Source organism: Phoca vitulina, unplaced genomic scaffold (genome assembly GCF_004348235.1).
Source record: "Phoca vitulina isolate PV1807 unplaced genomic scaffold, GSC_HSeal_1.0 scaffold81, whole genome shotgun sequence".
NCBI lineage: Eukaryota > Metazoa > Chordata > Mammalia > Carnivora > Phocidae > Phoca > Phoca vitulina.
Window position 1 is genome coordinate 2,476,348 of NW_022589784.1, and position 18,050 is coordinate 2,494,397.

Sequence of the window (18,050 nt, forward strand, 5' to 3'; positions counted from 1 at the left end):
GAAAACCCAAAAGGACAGGATATTTCTCCCGAAAGTAAATGTTCAGCCATCAGCAACTCTGGACATGTATGTTGTGCAGGACTTAGGCTCCTGCCTTATGCTCCAGTGAATATGGTTTTCTTTCCCACCTCGTGGTCCAAGACAGCTGCTGGAGCTCCAGCCATCATGTCTACTTTCCAGCCAGGAGGAAAGAAGGGTCAAGTATGAGCATGTCCTCGCCCTTTAAGAATAATTCTCAGAAGATGCACTTACCTCTTTTGCTTATCTCTATGCCCCTGAGTTGGTCTTGTGGCCACACTCTGCCCCGAGGGACTCTGGGAAATGTCGTCTTATTTTCGGCAAGTATGTGCCCGTCTCAAATTTAAGGGTTCTGCTACTAAGGAAGAAGGGTAGAGCAGATGTTGGGAGATCGTTAACTTCTGCCCTGTCATTTACTGGTTGGGAAGCCGAAAGCACTCCTCATTGGCTCTGTGATTGACGAGACTACGGATAAGCTATGTACTACCTAGAGGTGGAGGACAGCCTCTGTGATGTAGGCACAGCAGCCCTGAGAGGAAAAATTATAGCCTCAAGTCTATGGATTAGAAAAAGAGAAGGGATGGACGTAAAAAACGTAGCTTTCAATGCAGGAAGCTCAAAAAGGAAAAAAAAAAAATTAAAAGGAAGGAAATGTTCTCGAGAGTCACTGGACTGGAGCTGGGTCTGAACTTCCTGCCTTGAGCATGAAGTGGCGGCCGTGGGGGAGGGGGAGGAACCCACACCCGCTCCTGTCGTGTGCTGGGGAATCGCGGGTCGCAGGGGAATGTCAGAGGGGATCTGTCCCCTCCAGCCTCTGTTGGTTGCCTTGGGTGATGGCAAACTCGCTCCCTCCTGCGGGACCCTCGGTATAACCCCCACCCCCACCCCCCACCCCCGCTGGGCCCCCCCCCCTGCGCCCCCTCCCCCCCCCCCCCCCGCCCCCCCCCCCCCCCCACTTTCTCCTCCTCCTGGCTTCCTCCAGCTTCCTGTCTAGACGGCCCCCAATTAGCTGCTCATTAAGGGGGCTAAGCTGATTAGAGCACTCTTCCCTTCGTCTGCTCTGGCCACAAGGGCAGTGCTCAGCTAACAGCCCCCCAACCCCAGCATCCCTTACCTGGGGGGGGTCGTGTCAGCCCCACCCAGGCAGCATTCCCGCAGCCACACCTCTCAGGCCTTTGCCCTCTCTATGCCCAGGTAGGAGTGCCTTTTCTCCCCCTGGCCACCCCCTCCTGAGGCCTTCCCTGATTACCCACCCACGGGGGCCAGAAAGGGGCACCCTCTGCCCAGCTGCCAGACTGCTTGGTTCTTGCTGCTCCTGGGGCCCTCCAGCAGGGGGTGCAGGCCCCCCCACATGCAGTTATGATCCAGGGTGAAGCAGGCGGCTCCCTTCTCTCTGTCACGTGTCGGGGGGGCTTTGTCCACCTCTGTGGCACTCGGGGGCGGGCAGGAGGGGTGCAGAGCGTGGCCGGTGGAGGTGCCGTGGTAAGAGTCAGCCCCACCAGTTCTCTGCTCCGTGGCCTCCAGCCAGTGACCTCCCATCAGGCGCCAGTGTCCACAGGTGGGGGTGACTCCTGTAAGCCCCGCGCAGGGCAGCTGCGTGCCTGCCCCGATCTCGCAGAGGGCCCTCACCCGGGCCGCTCCGCCCCCAGGGGACTCCAGTCAGGACATCCAGGTTGTCACCGCTCTGGGGAGGGGCTCCCAGCACCGAGGTGGTGGGGCCCGGGATGCAGCACACCCCGCAGTGCCCCGCACGCCCCCGCGGAGAGCCACTGGGCCCCACGTGCCCTGCATCACGCACGCTCACCAGCTGATGGCTGGGCTTGGCAGAGCGGCGCGCCCCCACGCATCACTCCGCCCGCACACACCGCAGGGGCCAGCCCGCGCGCTGGGGCCGGGGAGCCCCGGACAGTGGAGCCGGGACGGGCTTGTGTGTTGAGCAAGTGGTTGCACATGCAGGTGGGTCCACTTGGTGGAGGATGTGCCTAGACAGGTGCCAGACGTGGGGGGGGGGGACACGAAGGGGGGCTGCAGGCTTGTGTGCTCAGTAAGGGTGGCCCTTCTCAGATGGGGCACAGACCGGGCGCCCGGATGGGAACACAGCACACGTGTTGAGCAGCAAGATGCCTGCTCGGACCAGGGGTGGAGGCCATACCAGCAGCGTGCTAACCGGCCGGCAGCTACTCAGACAGGGGCATTGCGGGCAAGTCTGCTGAACCACTGAGGGAGGCCCGGATGTGGGACTTCACACTCAGGGCCTCCGGGGGCCTGCCCAGCAGCACGGAGGGCCATTCTTTCTTGCAGGGCCTGGGGTCAGGCTCCCGCCTCCCTCCCGCCTGCCCTGGTTCCCCCAGGCCCCATCTCAGGAAGCTCTAGAAGGGCCTGTAGAGATGCGCTGGGGGGCAGGGTCCAACCAGGCTATTGCCATCCAGGACAGGCTGTTCTAGGAAATCCTCCTAAGTGAGCGTCTCCCGGCCCTAACCTCGTTCCCTCGTTCCCACCACAGCCCCGTGGCAGCAGGGATCCTGCACTCGCGCATGCACACACACACACACACACACACACACAGCCCCCAGGGCCGGCTGCCTCCCCTGCTGACCACCTCTGTCCCACCAGCCCCTCCTGTTCCCTGGGAAAGCTTGGCTGCCAGGCCTGTGGGGCCCGCTGACCCAGGTCCCAGGACTCACTCACTCACTCCGCGTGTGTTCAGGGCTGGCGACCAGGGTTGTAACAGCAGAACCAGCTGACTGCCCTAATGGCCATGGGGGGCTGGTTCCCAGATCTGGTTCACCGAGGCCGGCAGAGGGACCACGGGAAGCAGGACCCAGCGGTGTGGCTGAGGGAACACGCCCCCCCGTCGCGGGGCACGCGCGACAGGAGACCCCAGAAACCATGACAGCAAGCCTCAGGAGGGAGCGGCTCTCGCCAGGGCGACTCTGCCCAGGGACCTCTGTGGTTGTGGCCTGGGGGGCTCCTGGCATGGGGGTGGGGCATGGCAAGGATGCTGCTCGGCCTACAGCGTGCAGAATGCCCCCCCCCGAGGGGGATGACCTGCCCTGACGTCAGCGGTGCTGGGTGGGAGGGAAGGCACACCCCTCACCATGTCTGAATCCATTCTGAGTCTCAGTAGGTGTGTGTCACTCTAAATTATATTTTTAAAATAATTTCTAAGCATATCCATCTGCAGGCCCCACATCCCTGAGATTCTGGTCGCAGGGGTGGAGCCGGACCCGGGACTCTGCACTCGTCACTCTCTTCCCGCACGTCTGGGGGACGGCAGGGGTGGGGGTGCCAGATGGAGGGTGCAGGGGGCTGCCTATTTCTGAAGGGCCCCTGTGTGCCCAGCAGAGGCGTGGTCTGCCCCTGTCGGGACACTGGGGACACCTGTGCCACGGTCTCCGCGGAGTCTCTGCGGGCCCGATTTACACGTCATTCATGGAGGAAGGTGCCGGGGGCTGAGCTGAGGGTGTCGGGGCACCGGAGGGCCAGGGGTGCCCCAGGCAGCTGGGGAGGCGGTGAGGCCCCTCTGCTCGGGGTTGCCGCAGGTCGGGCAGGTGCCGGGCCCTGGTCTAGCAGCTGTCGTGTTCTGTCTCCCTTCATCCTCACGATGGCCCCACAGGGAAGATTCTGTTCCTCACCCCGGGGAGGATGAGGTCCGCACGCGCAGAGCCACTCAGGGCCTTGTCTGTGTCCTGCCAGCTCACCTCTGCCTGATGGGGCTTTTGAAGGGACCCTGCAGCCTTTTCTCCAGAGCCTGGTGGCCCCCGGGGCCTAAGGCAGCCCCAAGCGGACCTGTGTCTGGAAGGAGAGAAGGCAGGGGCCAGGCTGTGATGTCCAGGGGCCTCTGTGGGCACCAGGCTCCTCGTTCCGTGCGCCACATGACCCTCTGCAGCCCCTCTCTGTGCTCAGAGCCCTGATTCTCTGTGCTCGGAGCCCCAGTGTGCAGCCCCACTGCGGACAGTGGGCTCCCAGGCCCTCGGCCCCGGGGCGCTGGAAGAAGGAAGGGCCGGGATCTGATGCCTGCAGCCCTGTGACCCTCTGGCTCCTCCCACGCAGGCATCTCGTCCCCGGTGAAGAAGACAGAGATGGACAAGTCTCCGTTCCACAGCCCGTCTCCCCAGGACTCACCTCGCCTCTCCAGCTTCACCCAGCACCACCGGCCTGTCATTGCCGTGCACAGCGGTGAGCACGGGGGCCCCGGGCAGGGAGGGCGGCTGGGCCCTCTGACCAGGCCCCCCTCGGCCAGGGACGTCCCACAGGCCATCTGACCACGAGTCCTGTCGCCGTGGCCTCCCGGCCAGGCGAGAAAACCTGGAGGTGTCGTGGTACAGAGCGCCTGGCCCTGACTCCGTCTCTCGGGCCTCGGTGTCCCTTTCTGTAAGGAAGGAGGTAGTCTGGGCTTGGCCCTCAGCCTGCTCGCCTCATCTCACACTCAGCCCCTGCAGGGTTGGGAGGTCCCCGAAGGGGGTGGACACACGCGAGGCCACCCGGCTGATATGGGGCGCCATGTGAACAAGAGGGAGACCCACTCAAGCAGCCCGTGGGCATGCGCTGAGCTGGGCACAGTGCCCCTGGCTCTGTGTTTGCTCACGTGGCAGTTGGGGCTCATAAACATCCCCCCACCCCGGGACTGTGTTTAGGACCGAACGAGCTAAACCAAGGGCTTGAGCATCTCCGGGGAGCCCGTCGTTATGATGATAACACTTTAGCTCTGCACGGGGCAGACACACATACAGGGAGGCGGTAAAAACCAGCACAGTGCCGTGGTTTAGACCACGAGGCCCCAGACCAGGCCCACGGCTGCCGCTGTAAGTAAGGATCCGCGGCTGCGTGGCCTCGTCCGCCCGTTGACACGGCGTCTGCGGCAGCTCTCGGGCTGCAGCGGGCGGGTCCAGTAGCTACAAGAGAACCTAGGGCCTGAGAGGCCAGAAGTACGTACTGTTCGGCCAGGAGCTGGAGAGAGGACGGGGGACTGAGCCGTGACAGAAGCAGGGCTGCCTTTGGGGGGGGGTTGGAAATGTTCTAGAATGACGGCGCGAATATACAAAAAGTCATTGGATCATTTAGAAAAAAAAACAAAGCAAATACTACGCGGGCACATTACTCACCTGTGAACGGGAGCGAGGTGCCCACACGGGACGGACCCCAAGCCCACGACGCTCAGGGAGGGAACCAGACACAAAAGGCCACACGGGGTGTGAGTCCACGTGGGTGACACATCCAGAACAGGCTCATCCACGGACGGGAAGGGGGCTCGTGGGGGCCGGACGGGGAGGGGGTGGGAGGGTAACGGCTGATGGGGGCGGGACTGCTTTTCGGGGTGATGGCAATGTCCTAAAAGAAATCGTCGTGGTGGTTGCACAGAGAATGTGCTAGAAACCAGGGAACCGTCTACAGAAAGAGCTAGCCGAGCCTTGGGTTGGGCTCTGGGCTGTGGGGCCAGACCTTCCCCTGGGTCTGCCACCTGCTTGCTGTGTGGTCTGGGGCGGGGGACATAACCTCAGAGAGCCATCCTGTCGTCCTGTTTCGAAACCAGACGAAACTGGGACACCTGGGGGACTCCTTCGGTTCAGCATCCAACTCTTGATCTCAGCTCAGGTCTTGATCTCAGGGTCGTGAGTTCAAGCCCCCCATTCGGCTCCATGCTGGGTGTAGAGCCTACTTAAAAAAAAAAGGGGGAGGTGATACCACAACCCCGTGGGCTTATGGTAGACATCCTCGAACTTGGGCGTGTAAAGGGCTGGGTTCTGCTCTGTCACTGGGACCTGCACCCACAGACCCAGTCGCTGGGAGACCATGCCCCCAGCCAGAGCGTCCGCTGACTACCCCTCCTGGTCTCCACAGGGATCGCCCGCAGCCCTCACCCATCCTCAGCCCTACACTTCCCCACGACCTCCATCCTGCCCCAGACGGCCTCCACCTACTTCCCGCACACGGCCATCCGCTACCCACCTCACCTCAACCCCCAGGACCCGCTCAAAGATCTCGTGTCGCTGGCCTGTGACCCAGCCAGCCAGCAGCCTGGACCGGTGAGTTTGGGGGGCTTGGGCCTCCCCTCTGCCCCACAGAGCCGCCTGCCCACACATGGCTCCAGGGGACCTCCCCGGGGGGCCTGGCACATCCCACGGCCATCCCGGGCAGCCCTCCGCCAGGCAGCCTCTGTTTGAAACGGTTTCGTGGACGGCAGGGCCGCGTTCCCTCTTCTGAAGTGCCCGGAGCCGGGCCAGGTCAGAATGAAGGCTTTTCCGGGTGTTGGAATTGACAGCACACAGTTTACCCAGATCCACACATGGTCCTGGGGCCTCAGCACAGGCCCACCGTTGCCAAACCTCCACAGAAGCTTTCAGTGTTCAGAGCCTTTTGCGTTTTGGAGCTGTGGGCGAGGTGGTGGACGGACTCGTCCTTGTAGGGGACAAGGGGAGCGTACAGCCCCCGGGTTCGGATGTAGTTCAGGGTGAGGTGGCGTCTCGTGGAAGGAGCAGACGGGTAAAGAGTGGCTTAAGGAGGAGACGCAGGGTCCCGGGATGCTTCTGGAGGCCTGCGGGGTCCGGCGAGGGGCAGCAGCGGCACCCACCAAACTCGCCTGGTCACGCCAAGCCCGGCCCTCCCCCGGCAGGGCCGCCGACGGCCGCCCGAGGCAGAGGGGGCGCCCGCCGCCTTAACCACCTGTCTCTCTGTTCCTCCCAGTTAAATGGAAGTGGTCAGCTCAAAATGTCCAGTCACTGCCTTTCTGCTCAGATGCTGGCCCCCCCGCCCCCCGGGCTGCCGCGGCTGGCGCTCCCCCCCGCCACCAAACCCACCTCCGAGGGAGGAAGCACGTCGCCGACCTCGCCCTGTAAGCACTCGGGAAGCGGTGCCCGTGGCAGGGCGGGCGTCCCTGAGGGGCCCCCTCCCCTCCCCTCCCCGACTGCTGGGGTCAGGGGCTCGGGCCTGGCCTGCTGGGTCCCGGTGAGTTTGGTGGGTCCCCAGGTAGAGGCCCGGGGGGCCATGTGGTCGGGCCCACGTGGGGCCAAGGCAGCCTTAGGGAGTGGCAGGAGAGGGCCAGGGGGGCGTCTGGGGTCCCTGCGTGCCCGCTCCTGGCCTCTCAGCCCTCCTCCGTGCAATGAACAGGTGGCGGTAGGTGAAGACCTCAAACCGGTGGCCCCGGGGGCAGACGCAGCCCCCAGGTGCCTTTTGTTGGTGGAAAATGATAATTTCTTGTTGTCTTAGAGTCAGGACAGTTCACGTGAAAATGTCAGAGTTCTGGGCTCTTGGTAAAAAAAAAAGCAGCCACAGTGGGCCCCGTTCCTACTGGTGACCCAGGCTGGGCCACACCTTTAGATGAGACAGTCCCCACCTGGCCACCTGATCCTAGAAGGCCTTGAGTTGATTGCCTCGCCTTCTAGAACTTTCCACCCTCTGGATGTGGTTCCAGATGACCCCTCGCTGGCCCCTCATACTTCCCCCAGTCCTGGGGTCCACCCCCATCGGCGGTGGCTCTGCACCCAGCCTCTCCCTGGACCCCAGTGCGGGCTCGGGTGGGCCATCCACCCTCCTCCAGGCCGCCTCACTCTGGGCCACCGGCCTCTGGGCGTCCCCCGAGGCCGTCTCAGTCACTGCCCTGAGCAGATGATCTCAGAGACCCCAGACCTCTCAGTCTGCCCCCCACACTCTGAGCGTCTGTGTCACCGCACCTGAGCAGGGGGCCAGCAGCTCGCCCCCTTCCCTGCAGCTCTGCCCCCACCCCCGCCGTCCAGGGCCGGCCCGGACCTGGGGCAGCTGTATGAGCAGATGGGCTTTCTCTGAATGCCAGAGGCAGTGCGGGGCGCTGGGTTTGAATCCTGTCTCCACGGCTCACTCCCCGTGGGAAATGTCCTTGCTCTCTGAGCTGCCCGTTTTCTCAGCCATAAAATGGGACGGTCACAGAGCGCCCAGTCTAGGGTGGTGGGGAGCGAGGGGAGGAGCTAGATCAGGGAGAACATTAAGCTCCACGCCAGGCACAGAGTAGAGAGTAGATAGTAAATACGCTGGGCAGGGTACCCCTGCTCCGCTCGCTCTCTCATCTGTAAAATGGGAGTAGTCCTCTCGTTTGCTAGATGGAGTCCTCTGCTGGCCCACGGGCCCGGGAGTTCCCTCTCCTCCTGCACCAGGTTTTAATGGCCTGTGCAGCCTCCCCCTCCTCCCGCCAGGGCCCCCGACCCCCACGCCCCCCACTTACCCCAGCCTGGCCGATCCCACGCAGGGACGCAGGGACCCTCCCGCCACCCCGGGCGCGGCCTGGCTGAGGCCCCCAAGCTCCCCGGCAGCCCTGGGCTGCGAATTACATACTTGCCAACAAAACGTAATTGGGATTGAAAATCTAACTCTAAATGTAAACATAAATATAAATGTGTGCGTGCATGCGTGTGTCTGCAAACACCCGGCCTTCCCTGCACAGTCTCCAAGAGGAAGATTAATAAATAAAGCGCCCTCCATAATTCATGGCGCCACGCGCGGGATGCAGGCCACGGGAGCGGCTGGAGTAGGCAGCGAAGCACCCTGAATAATTCACGGGCGGTTTCTGATGATGAATCTTCCATCCTGTGCCTTCCGTCGCAGCAGATGCCCTGCCTGTGTGACCCCAGGGCCCGACACCGTGGGCTTCCCGGGGTGCCCGGATCGGCTGGGAGGGCAGCAAGCTTGGAGGCGCCGGGTGCTGGGTGCGAAGGCCCGGCTGTGTGACCCTGGGCAGCGGCCACCCTCTCTGGGTGCTCCCGCACGGCCCCCTTCGCTAACGGGCTCTCGGTCTCTCTCCCGCAGCCTACTCTACGCCCAGCACGTCCCCTGCAAACCGTTCCTTTGTGGGATTAGGACCGAGGGATCCAGCGGGCATTTATCAGGCACAGGTAGGGGCCGAGAGGCCGGCTGGGGGGGGCAGGGAGGGGCAGGGCAACGGGCCCCGCCTGGGTGCGCAGGGAGAGGCCGGCCTGCTGGTCCCATGCCATCCCTCCAGCTGCACCCCTGCACGGTGGCCACTGTGCGTGGCAGGGGGGCCAGCTTCCCGTACCCTTCCAGGGCCTCGAGCCCGTGCCCGGGGACGGGGTACGGCCCCCGACCCCGCTTGCCGCTTCCCAGCGGGAGACACTCACGACAGAGCTGCTGCGAGGCCGGGGCTGTTACCACCCCAGGCCCATTTGTACAGATGGGAAGACTGAGGCCCGCAGAGGCGAGGGGATTTGCCCAGGATCACACAGCACGTCAGCCCAAGCTTGCGACCCCCAGCCTTTGTCCCCTTCCATGCTGCTGGCCAGAGGGAGCACGAAAAAGGGAGACAGAGGGTGGCCGTGGACTCTAGGACTCCAGCGGCAGCTGGGGAAACGGAGGCAGCCCATGGCCGGGGGTGGGGCCTCCCAGCAGAGCCCGTGCACCCCCACCCCAGGCTGCAGTCCGAGATGTGGAGAGGGGAGCCGCGGAGGCGGAGTCGGCATAACTGCGGGCCCGAGGGTGCACCAGGGCCGGGAGAGGGGGAAGGGCCGGGGACCAGACCAGGAGGCTCAGAGAGGAGGAGCGAGTTGCCCTGAGGCTGAGCAGCAGTGGAGGGCAGAGCCCCGATGGGTCCAGAACTAAGACTCGTGGCTCTCAGCTTCCCAAGCAGGGTTGGGGTCTGAGTCTGTGCCGCATGCTGGCTGGGAGTGTGTTGGCAGGTGGGGGCTGGACCCTGGAGCCCCCGCTCCCCAGTATGCCTTGGGGAGGGGGTTATAGGATGTCAAACAGCCCGAGGGCAGTGCCAGGCCCTGCAGGGCCTCCAGGGCCCAGATGTGCAGAGAGAGCAGCCCGGGGCTCCCCAGCATCTCCAGATTGCCAGAGCCACAGAGCACGGGCATTTGTGGGACCCGGGGCCACATGTGGTCCCTCCAGTAGCTGGGGGAGGGTTTCCTGCAGCAGGGCGTGGGCAGGGATTGAGGAGGAGCTGGAGAGGTGGCTGCGTCCCCCTCGTCCTCAGCTAAGACCAGAATCAGCTGGGGACCCTCCTGGGCAGACCTGGTTGCTGTTGGCTTGCAGGGGCCACGGGGAGGCCGTTGCCCTCCCTCCCTGCCCGGGCCTCGGCAGTGAGTGCTGGGGCCAGGAGGCCAGGGCTCACACCTGGCTCTGCTTTACCCACTCTGAACCTCCCTCTCGTCTTCTGGCCTCACACACCTCCCAGGGAGCGTTCCTTCAGGGACCAGTTTTATCTAGAAAGGGCACCCAAAGGCAGAGACTGCCCCACATACCCTTGCAAACCCCCAATACTAAGCGTTCTGCCTTGCAAAGCTCCAGCCGGGATCCAGACAGGAATCGCTTGGTCAGGGTACCCCAGCAAGCTGGGGAAACTCCAGGACTCCCTTCTTTGGGTTTTGGGTACCCCGTGGCCACCCTCTGTCAGTCCCAGCATGGACACTCCCACTCCCCAGTGCTCTGCAGCCTTGCATTTCCTCTCCTGCCCCCACCCCATATCCCACCCCAGGGGGAGGCTGGGAATGTCCTAACTGCTTCAGAAACCGAAGGTAATACGCAGTGACCAGTAGGAGGCCTTGCCTGCTTAACTCTTCTCCAGGCCCCCAGCCCCCTGCCTCACCTCTGCATTATCAACCTCTACATGGGGGTCCCTCTCCCCAGCAGAGGTCCTGGAAGAGGAAGGAAACCGAGGCAGGCCAGGGCATACTCTGGTTCTACATGCTTCTCATGGCCCCCTCTTCCAGTGGGCCCCAGCTGGTGTGGAGGAACCTTGAGGAGGGGGCCCCCAGCCCCCTGCCTGGGTAGGAAGGGGCTGGGGCTGGTACAAAGGCTGGCCAGCAGAGGAGCAGGGCAGGGGTGCCCAGGCAGGGGGCTCGGCACTGACAGAGGCTGGAGATGCTGGACAAACAGTGGAATGTGGGCTTTGTCCTGGGGGCCATGGGGAGCCATGGAAGGGTTTTGAGTGGGGGGGGAGGGGCACAGCCAGATCTGGGGATGAGAAAGAGCTTTCTGGGGCTGGTGTTGCTGGGGGACGTGGGACGTGGAAGGGAGATGCCAGGTTGGTGAGAGGCTCCCAAGGGGGCCTGGGCTGTGGGAGAGGTGAGGCCCCAATCTGGGTGAATAGGGAGGGCCGCTCTGGGGGAGCCCCTGGCAGCGCTGTGTCAGCGGGACCGCGGGCCCCAGTTCCCTAGTGGGTCAGGCGCCCCCTCGCTGCTCCCCCCCTCCTGGAGCCCCCATCCGAAGGGCTCAGAGCTTAGCGGCCTCTCGCGTCTCACCCGATCAGCACTTCTGCCTTCCCCCTTCGTTATTCCTGGGAGATTTGCTTTCCTCTGGCCCCCCAGTTCCACCCCCCCCAGCCGACAGCAGCTTCTTCCCCTCCTCACACCCTTCCATCTTCTGTCTTCCTCTCCGCCACATCAGTGCCCCTCCCCCAGCCAATATCCTCTCCCCCGTCAGCATCCCCTCCCCCAGCAGTGCCCCTCCCCCCTGGTCAAGTCAACTGATCTCCCCCAGTCCTGAGCCATCCATCACTTTGGTCCCCAGAGTGGGGCTCCGTGGGCCCATACACCTCTGCCCCCTCTCTGATGTGATGGAACTCCCCCCACCGCCCGAGCATTTTACACCAGGATCCTTTCTGCCCAGAAACACATGACACCCATCCAGCAGATGAGTAAGTCAAGGTCCAGAGGGGCTAAGCCACATGCCAGAGGCACACTGATGGCTCCAGCCAGGCCAGGGGGAGTCCAGAGCCGGGACCTCACCGCCCGCCCCCACCCCGGCACCCCCGGCAGTCTCCCCCTCAGCCGAAGGGGAGGATGTTAAGTTGCTGGGGCCAGAGGCCTGGGAGGGAGGAAGGAGGAAGGGCCGAGGGGAGGCCACCATGGGGGAGGGTCACGCCCAGAGTCTGTCTGGTTGCCAACAGAAACCAGACATGAGGTAATGGCCAAGATGAACTTGAACTTGGCTGGAGGTGGGGGGCTGGGAGCCAGGGCGCCAGTTCATTGGGATGGCCCACGGGGCAGCCTGGTTGGAGGGGCACAATTGATTTACAGCAGGGGTGAGGGACAGCGCTGCTCCAGCCTCAGTCAGGGGGTGTCCCCAGGCCGGCCCCACGCAGGTGGATTGGACGCATCTCCAGGGAAAGGGCGTGTACGGCGGCTTCCCTGCGGAGACCCAGGCTGGAGCTGTCCCTCAGCCTGAGCCCCAGTCCCCCCATGGGAAGTGGAGCTTGTGACCCCTCAAGGGACAGGCTAGAGGTCAGACCTGGGCAGGGGCCAAGCAAGGGATGGAACCAGGCAGGCCCGAGTTGGAATTCCACTCTGGCCCCCTGCGCTGGTGGACTTAGGCAAATTCCTTGACTTCTCTGAGCCCATATTTTCTTCGTTTTGAAACAGGGTGGTGGGGGGCATAGTCCCTCCTTCATGGGGAATCAGGGGAGGATCCTTAAATGGGAAAACGTTTGTTTAAAAAACGAAAGCAAACAGCCCTAGTCGCCGTGCTTGGACAAGGTGGCACTTCATAGCGACTCCGCGTGTGGAGGGAAGCCCGGGGCGGAGCCACATCCTCTCCGTCTTTGTAGACTCAGAGCACCGAGGAGCAGAGATCTGGTTGTAAACAAAAGCTCCAGGATGCTCAGATAGATTTAAAGTCCAGATAAACAAGAGGTAAAAATAAGTTTGAAAAAATTGTCTCAGCATAAGTATATACCAGAAGTGGCACGGCGTACGGGTTTCCCTGTGGTTTTTCCAGAAGTCACTTGTCCCCGGGCACCCTGCGTTTCATCCAGCAGCCTTGTGCAGGGTCCCCTAGCAGGTTATGACACGTCTGGGGCCGGGGGACGGGGGCCCCGAGGAGGCGGGTGCGGGTGGTGGCCAGTGCGGTCGATGGTGGAGCCTGACCCCCGTTTCTCTCTCTCTCTCTCTCTCCTCTCTCCGTGTGTCCCTGTCGGGCACCCAGTCCTGGTATCTGGGATAAGAAAGATTTCTTCCCACGCCCTGCTCCTTCGTCGCGGGAATCCCAGGGGGCCGCACTGTCGGCCCCCGGCCCACGTTTTCAGTGGAAAGTTAGAGCGAGCGAGAACACCCCGCCGACTCCCAGCCTGGCCGAAAAGACAGAACAGACACACATACACAGGAGGGAAACAAGCAAAAAGAAAAAAAAGGCAAAAAAAAAAAGACAAACAGAAAAAAAACACCATAAAAATAAACCCACCCATCCGAGAAGACAAAAGGTAAAGACCGCAGCCCCTGAGAACTCTCGGGACGCCGCGCCCGACCGGAGGGCCAGGCCCCGCCGCCGCTCACACGCAGCCTGCGCAGGGCGCCCTCCGCAGGGACTCATCTCCGGCTGCTGGGCTCCAAGGGCAGGCGCCCGCTCCCCGCCTCCGCCCAGGACCAGGTGAGCGCGGCCCGGTGCCCCTGCCCAGGCCCCATGGGGCGGGACACCCGGCAAGGCCACCTCTCCCCGTGTCCCCACTGCCGGGATGTCAGCCAGGCCTCCGCCACCGTGTCTGCCGAGTGGGGAGGCGGGCGCTGTGGGGACGCTGGGGGGAGAGGGGGGCCGGCAAGGACCCCAGCGGCGGGCAGTGGAGGCCCAGGTGGGCAGGGAAGCGACAAGGGCAGAAGAGGGTTGTGGGGAGACCCTGGGTGTCGCCAGGGGACTGGGATGCGTGGCAGAAACTTTGTCAGGAGCGTCCTGCTGCCGTGGGACCTCTGCCTGCCCCACAGTGTGCGTGCGCGCTCGGCCGGGCTTGCTCGGGACTTGGTCTTGCAGCCCCATGCCTGCCCTGTTTGGGAGGAGAAGTCTCTATGCAATTGACCCCCAGCTCCACCCCGCGGCATAGGAGGCCACCCCACCCCGCACCCCGCTGGCCCTGCTCCACACCCCCCAGGGGAGGGACCCACGTTGCACACACTGTAAGAAATGCACTTTCCGAGGAAGGGGCTGGGGGGAGTGGAGAGACTCAGAGCTCCCCAGGAGGGGACACCCTGTCCGGAGCCTCCATCCACCCGAGCCCTGGGAGGGGAGGACCCCCCCGCTTAGCCCACGGAGGTGGGAGGTGAGAGCGAGTGGTTTAAGTGCCTGATTCCCACCACCCGCCCCCCTTTGTCCAGCTGGAATGGGAAGTGGCCGCGGGCCCCTTCCATTCCCTCCCCCAGCCCGGCCACCTCCAGTCGCTGACCCTCATTGCTGTGCTCCCCTCAGAGCTGGAGAGATGGGACCCCCCCCCCCCCAGTTGGCCCAAGGGGCAGAGCTGGGCATCCTCAAGCCCTGCTGCGCTCGGGCACGGGGTGGGGTCTGGGGAAGCCAGCAGGCCCTCCCGCGCCTCCTCTGCTAGTGCCTTACATCCTGGAGCGACACCCCCTCCCTGCTGCCTCCCAGCCCAAAGGGGGACCACGGTTTGCACTTTCATCTTCCCCCGCCGAAGTGGGGCACAGCCGGGCAGGTGCATCACAGCTGGGCCCCCACAAGGAAAGAAGGCCGGGCAACCGCAGTCCGTACAAGCCTGGATGGGGTTGGGGGGTTCTGGCTGGGGGAGGGTGGGGTCAGCGCCTGGGGGGGTCCCCTGTGGCCATGTGGGGGACCTCCCATCTGCTAAACGTTTTCCGTTGAGCCGCTCCAAAAACACTAAGCTGGGGACACCGGGTGCCCCCCAACCCCGGCTCCCTGGCCCCATCCCCACCCCCACCCCAGGATGGCCATCTTGGGTGGGGGGCCTGGGAGGGGGGATCCCCTCCCATCCCATCCATCTGAGTCCCAGCCGGCCTCCTCAATGCCTGGCCCTGGGGAAGACCTTCCCCACCAAGACCCCCCCACCCCCTGGCCTGGGCCAAAGCCATCGCCCTGGGCTGGGCCTCTGCCTCATCTGCTCCCAGCCTGGCCCTCCTGGCCCTCTCCCGGTACCCCAGGCCTGGCCAGCCTCCTCCCACCTCCCCAGAAACTGGACTTTCCTCCCAAACCAGCCCAAGGGGCTTGGCAAACTCAACCATAAGAGAAAGACCCTTCCCCACCAACCCCCCTCCCATTGTCCAGAGGCATTCAAGAACCCTTGGTCCGTCCGTCTGTCCCCAGGGCCCCCTCCACTGGGTGGCTGTTGGGGACCAAAGCATGGGCCACTCTCCGGGAGGGCAGGAGGGGATGGGTCGTGCAGTTGGGGTATCCGGAAGCTTCTCAGCCGGGAACCTTAGGGTGCGGGTAGGCGGGGTAGGGGAGGGGCACCTGGCGGCCCCCAGCTACCTAACTTTGCATGGTGCTTAGTCGGGGATTCCTGTGACCTGGCTCCTGATGTCAGCTCGCCGTGGCTGATACTGCATGGCAAATTATCCCTGGCTCTATCTCCCTCCCCCAGCCCTCCCCCAGCCCTCTGACACTACCCCCCCCCCTTTAAAAAAAAAAAAAAGATACAAAAAAAAAACCTTAAAAAAACTCCATGTTTCCTAATTTGCACGAAATTTTCTACCACATGATGTGCCTTGCCTTCCGAAAATAAGTATTACCTTTAAACAATATCAGCGCACACAGATAGCTGCATGCACTGCTCGTGTAGTTAAAAAAAAAAACAAAAAGACAAAACAATGACATGAAATAAAAAATAAAAATTGAAGAGGGATGTATTTCTATTTGTAAAAAAAAAAATAAGAATTAAAAAAAAAAAGGAAAATCCCACGCTTAGAAAAGCAATCCACAGAACAGTCGCCCATGGTCTGCCCCCCACCCCCAGCTCTGTCCACAGCTCTGCTGCAGTGGGGGTGCGCCCTGGTGCTCTGCCATCCCCAGCCCCACCCCTGGGCTCCAGAGGAGTCCCTTCCGAGGCCCCCGCCCACAGCAGCGGACAGACCTCAGGGGTGAGCCCTGGCCCCACGGGGTGGCCATCCTGCCTCCAGCCAGACTCCCCCATGCCACCTTTCCTGCAGGCTGGCGTCCCCCCGGCTCAGGGTCACATTGCCGCCCCCCAGGCTCCCCTCCTTTCCCCAGACCCCCCCTTCCTTCTTGCCAAAGGACTCGCCGGGCACCCCCCCCCCTCCTTGGAGACCAGCCTGGGGCGGCACTCCCCTCCTGCCCCCTCCCTGCCCCCAGCACCCACTTCTGTCTTCCAGCTGTGACTGGGGGGGGGCGGTTATCTGGGATGAAACAAACAGAAAACAGAAGCCAAACCCAATATATGCAATATCTGTCTGTCTGTCCCTATAGACCTAGCTCAGCCACCGCAGGCCCAGCCAGGGGCCCGCGGGCGCAGGGTTTGGCCCCTGGGCACGGGCCTCCGTCTGGTGGCTGCCCGACCTGTTGTCTTGTCCTTGATTTCACGTCCGTCCTCTTATCTTTTGCTTCCTTTCTGTTTTTTCCGTTCTTTGTTGTTGTTGGTTTTTTTTTTTTCTTCCAATTTCCTTTGCTTTTTACTCGACCAAAGCTGAGACAGTAGCAGCCGGTTAGTGGGGTGTCCGAGGGCTGGGTCCATCCAGCTCCTGCCCCCCACGCATCTCCTGTGGGGACACGGCGGGCAGATGGTTGCCCCCCAGAGCAGGGAGGGGCCCCGTGGGCAGCCTGGCTTCCATCCACCATCACACACTCATCCCATGTCTTCTTTTAAAAAGACGCCTCCGCAAGTCCCGGGGGCCAGGTCCCGCTCTCAGCGGCCGCCCCTAAGAACTGTCCTTTGGTCCGAGAGCTCAAGGCCCTGCGTGTCACGTTTCATGCGGCAGATTTCTGGGTTTTATTCTCTTCCCCCCAGAATTGGGGAGCAGACACCCGGGGAAGGGGGGAGCATCCCGCCCGGGACCCCTCCCCAAGGGCTTCATGGGGACCACGTTGTCCCTCTGCAGCCTGCCCCTAGCTGTGTGCCCCGCTGAGTAGGTGGTGCCGTCCTGGGCCTGTGTGTCCCCCCCCCACCCCCCCAGGAAAGGCCACAGGCAGAATAAGGCAGAAACACCGGGACCCAGACCGCTTCCCCCCTTCCCCAGCTCTGCAGTTCGGGTTGGTGCTCCAGGCACAGGGCAGGGCGCACAGGGCGCTGTGTTGTTTTTTACATGTGTGAGACTAACATGTTCTCAAACCCCATCCCCTCCCACGCCTGCTGCCCCCCACCACCCATGGGAGGCCCCCCACCTGATCCTGGGGCCCAGCCGTGCTGTGGAACAGAACAGAGAGGCCTCCCAGATATATGCAAGTTGTCCTCACGCCTCTCTGGGACGAGAGCATGGGATCCTGACCAGGGTGGAAAAGGAGGTGCGGAGGGGCGGGAAGACCCGGCCCTGCCTGAGGAGAAGGGGGTCAGGGGGCCCCCAGGCCTGGGTCCGCCACCCAGGCTGCTGCCGAGTTCTGAACCCAGACCCCCGCCCCCCGCCCTGAGCTAGACAATCAGACCCAAGAGGAACCCCGAAGGAGACGTGGGGGGTGTCTGCACCCCCCAAGCAGCAGACAATTCCAGCCTCAGCCCCACACGTCCCCGTCTCTGCTCCGGGACCCTCTGTCTGTCCGCAGGGCCGGCAGCCGGGCAGGCGGGAGCCTGGGCTGGGAGCAGCTCCCGCCCCGTGCGCGCTGCGGCCCGAGGACCCTGTCCCCACTCTGGCTTCTCCCACGGTACTTTGACCTCCGGTGTAGGGTGTACTATACACACACACACATGTATGTATAAATATATATAATTTTGGAGTTTTTCCTCGTAATACAGGTTATACGGTGGCTACTTTTTGTTTTGACCTGGATTCCCTGAGACCCCGGTTTCTACTTTTCTTCGCGGAGGGTGTTGGTGGAGAGGGCCCGGAGAGCCATCCTCACAGCCAGCTTCCTCCGCACGCCCCCGACTTTCCCCGTTCCTGCCCCTCTGGACGCGTGAGAGTGTCCCACCTCTGAACTGACCCGGCCTCCCCCGTCCGCCCGCCCCCGCGCTGGCCCCCACCCCCACCCCCCAGGCGGGGCAGGGAGCCAGACCCCAAGCCGTACCAGTGGGACTTGTTGCCAGCGATACCAAAACAAGACTTTCCCAAGCAGTGCCTCACATGTCTGCTGGTGTGGCTTTGGGGTTCTCCTCCCCTGTTCCCCAGGGGCCCCCCCAGGCCTCAGGAAAGAGGAGGTGGGATCCAACA

The 18,050-nt window shown here is 63.1% G+C and overlaps 1 protein-coding gene across 4 annotated transcripts in view; it reads left to right on the forward strand.

Moving 5' to 3' along the window:
* NFIC (nuclear factor I C) overlaps positions 1-17,844 on the forward strand; it is a 67,713-nt gene extending 49,869 nt beyond the window's left edge. For 2 of the 4 annotated variants that reach the window (XM_032394616.1, XM_032394615.1), the window contains exons 7-11: positions 4,072-4,197; positions 5,860-6,044; positions 6,703-6,850; positions 8,794-8,879; positions 12,925-17,844. In XM_032394616.1, coding sequence (XP_032250507.1) covers positions 4,072-4,197; positions 5,860-6,044; positions 6,703-6,850; positions 8,794-8,879; positions 12,925-12,942 — 563 coding nt within the window. In that variant the 3' untranslated portion in view covers positions 12,943-17,844. The remainder of the gene's footprint in view (positions 1-4,071; positions 4,198-5,859; positions 6,045-6,702; positions 6,851-8,793; positions 8,880-12,924) is intronic. The other 2 variants (XM_032394617.1, XM_032394619.1) reach the window with 2 other exon arrangements.
* The last annotated feature ends 206 nt before the right edge of the window (positions 17,845-18,050 follow it).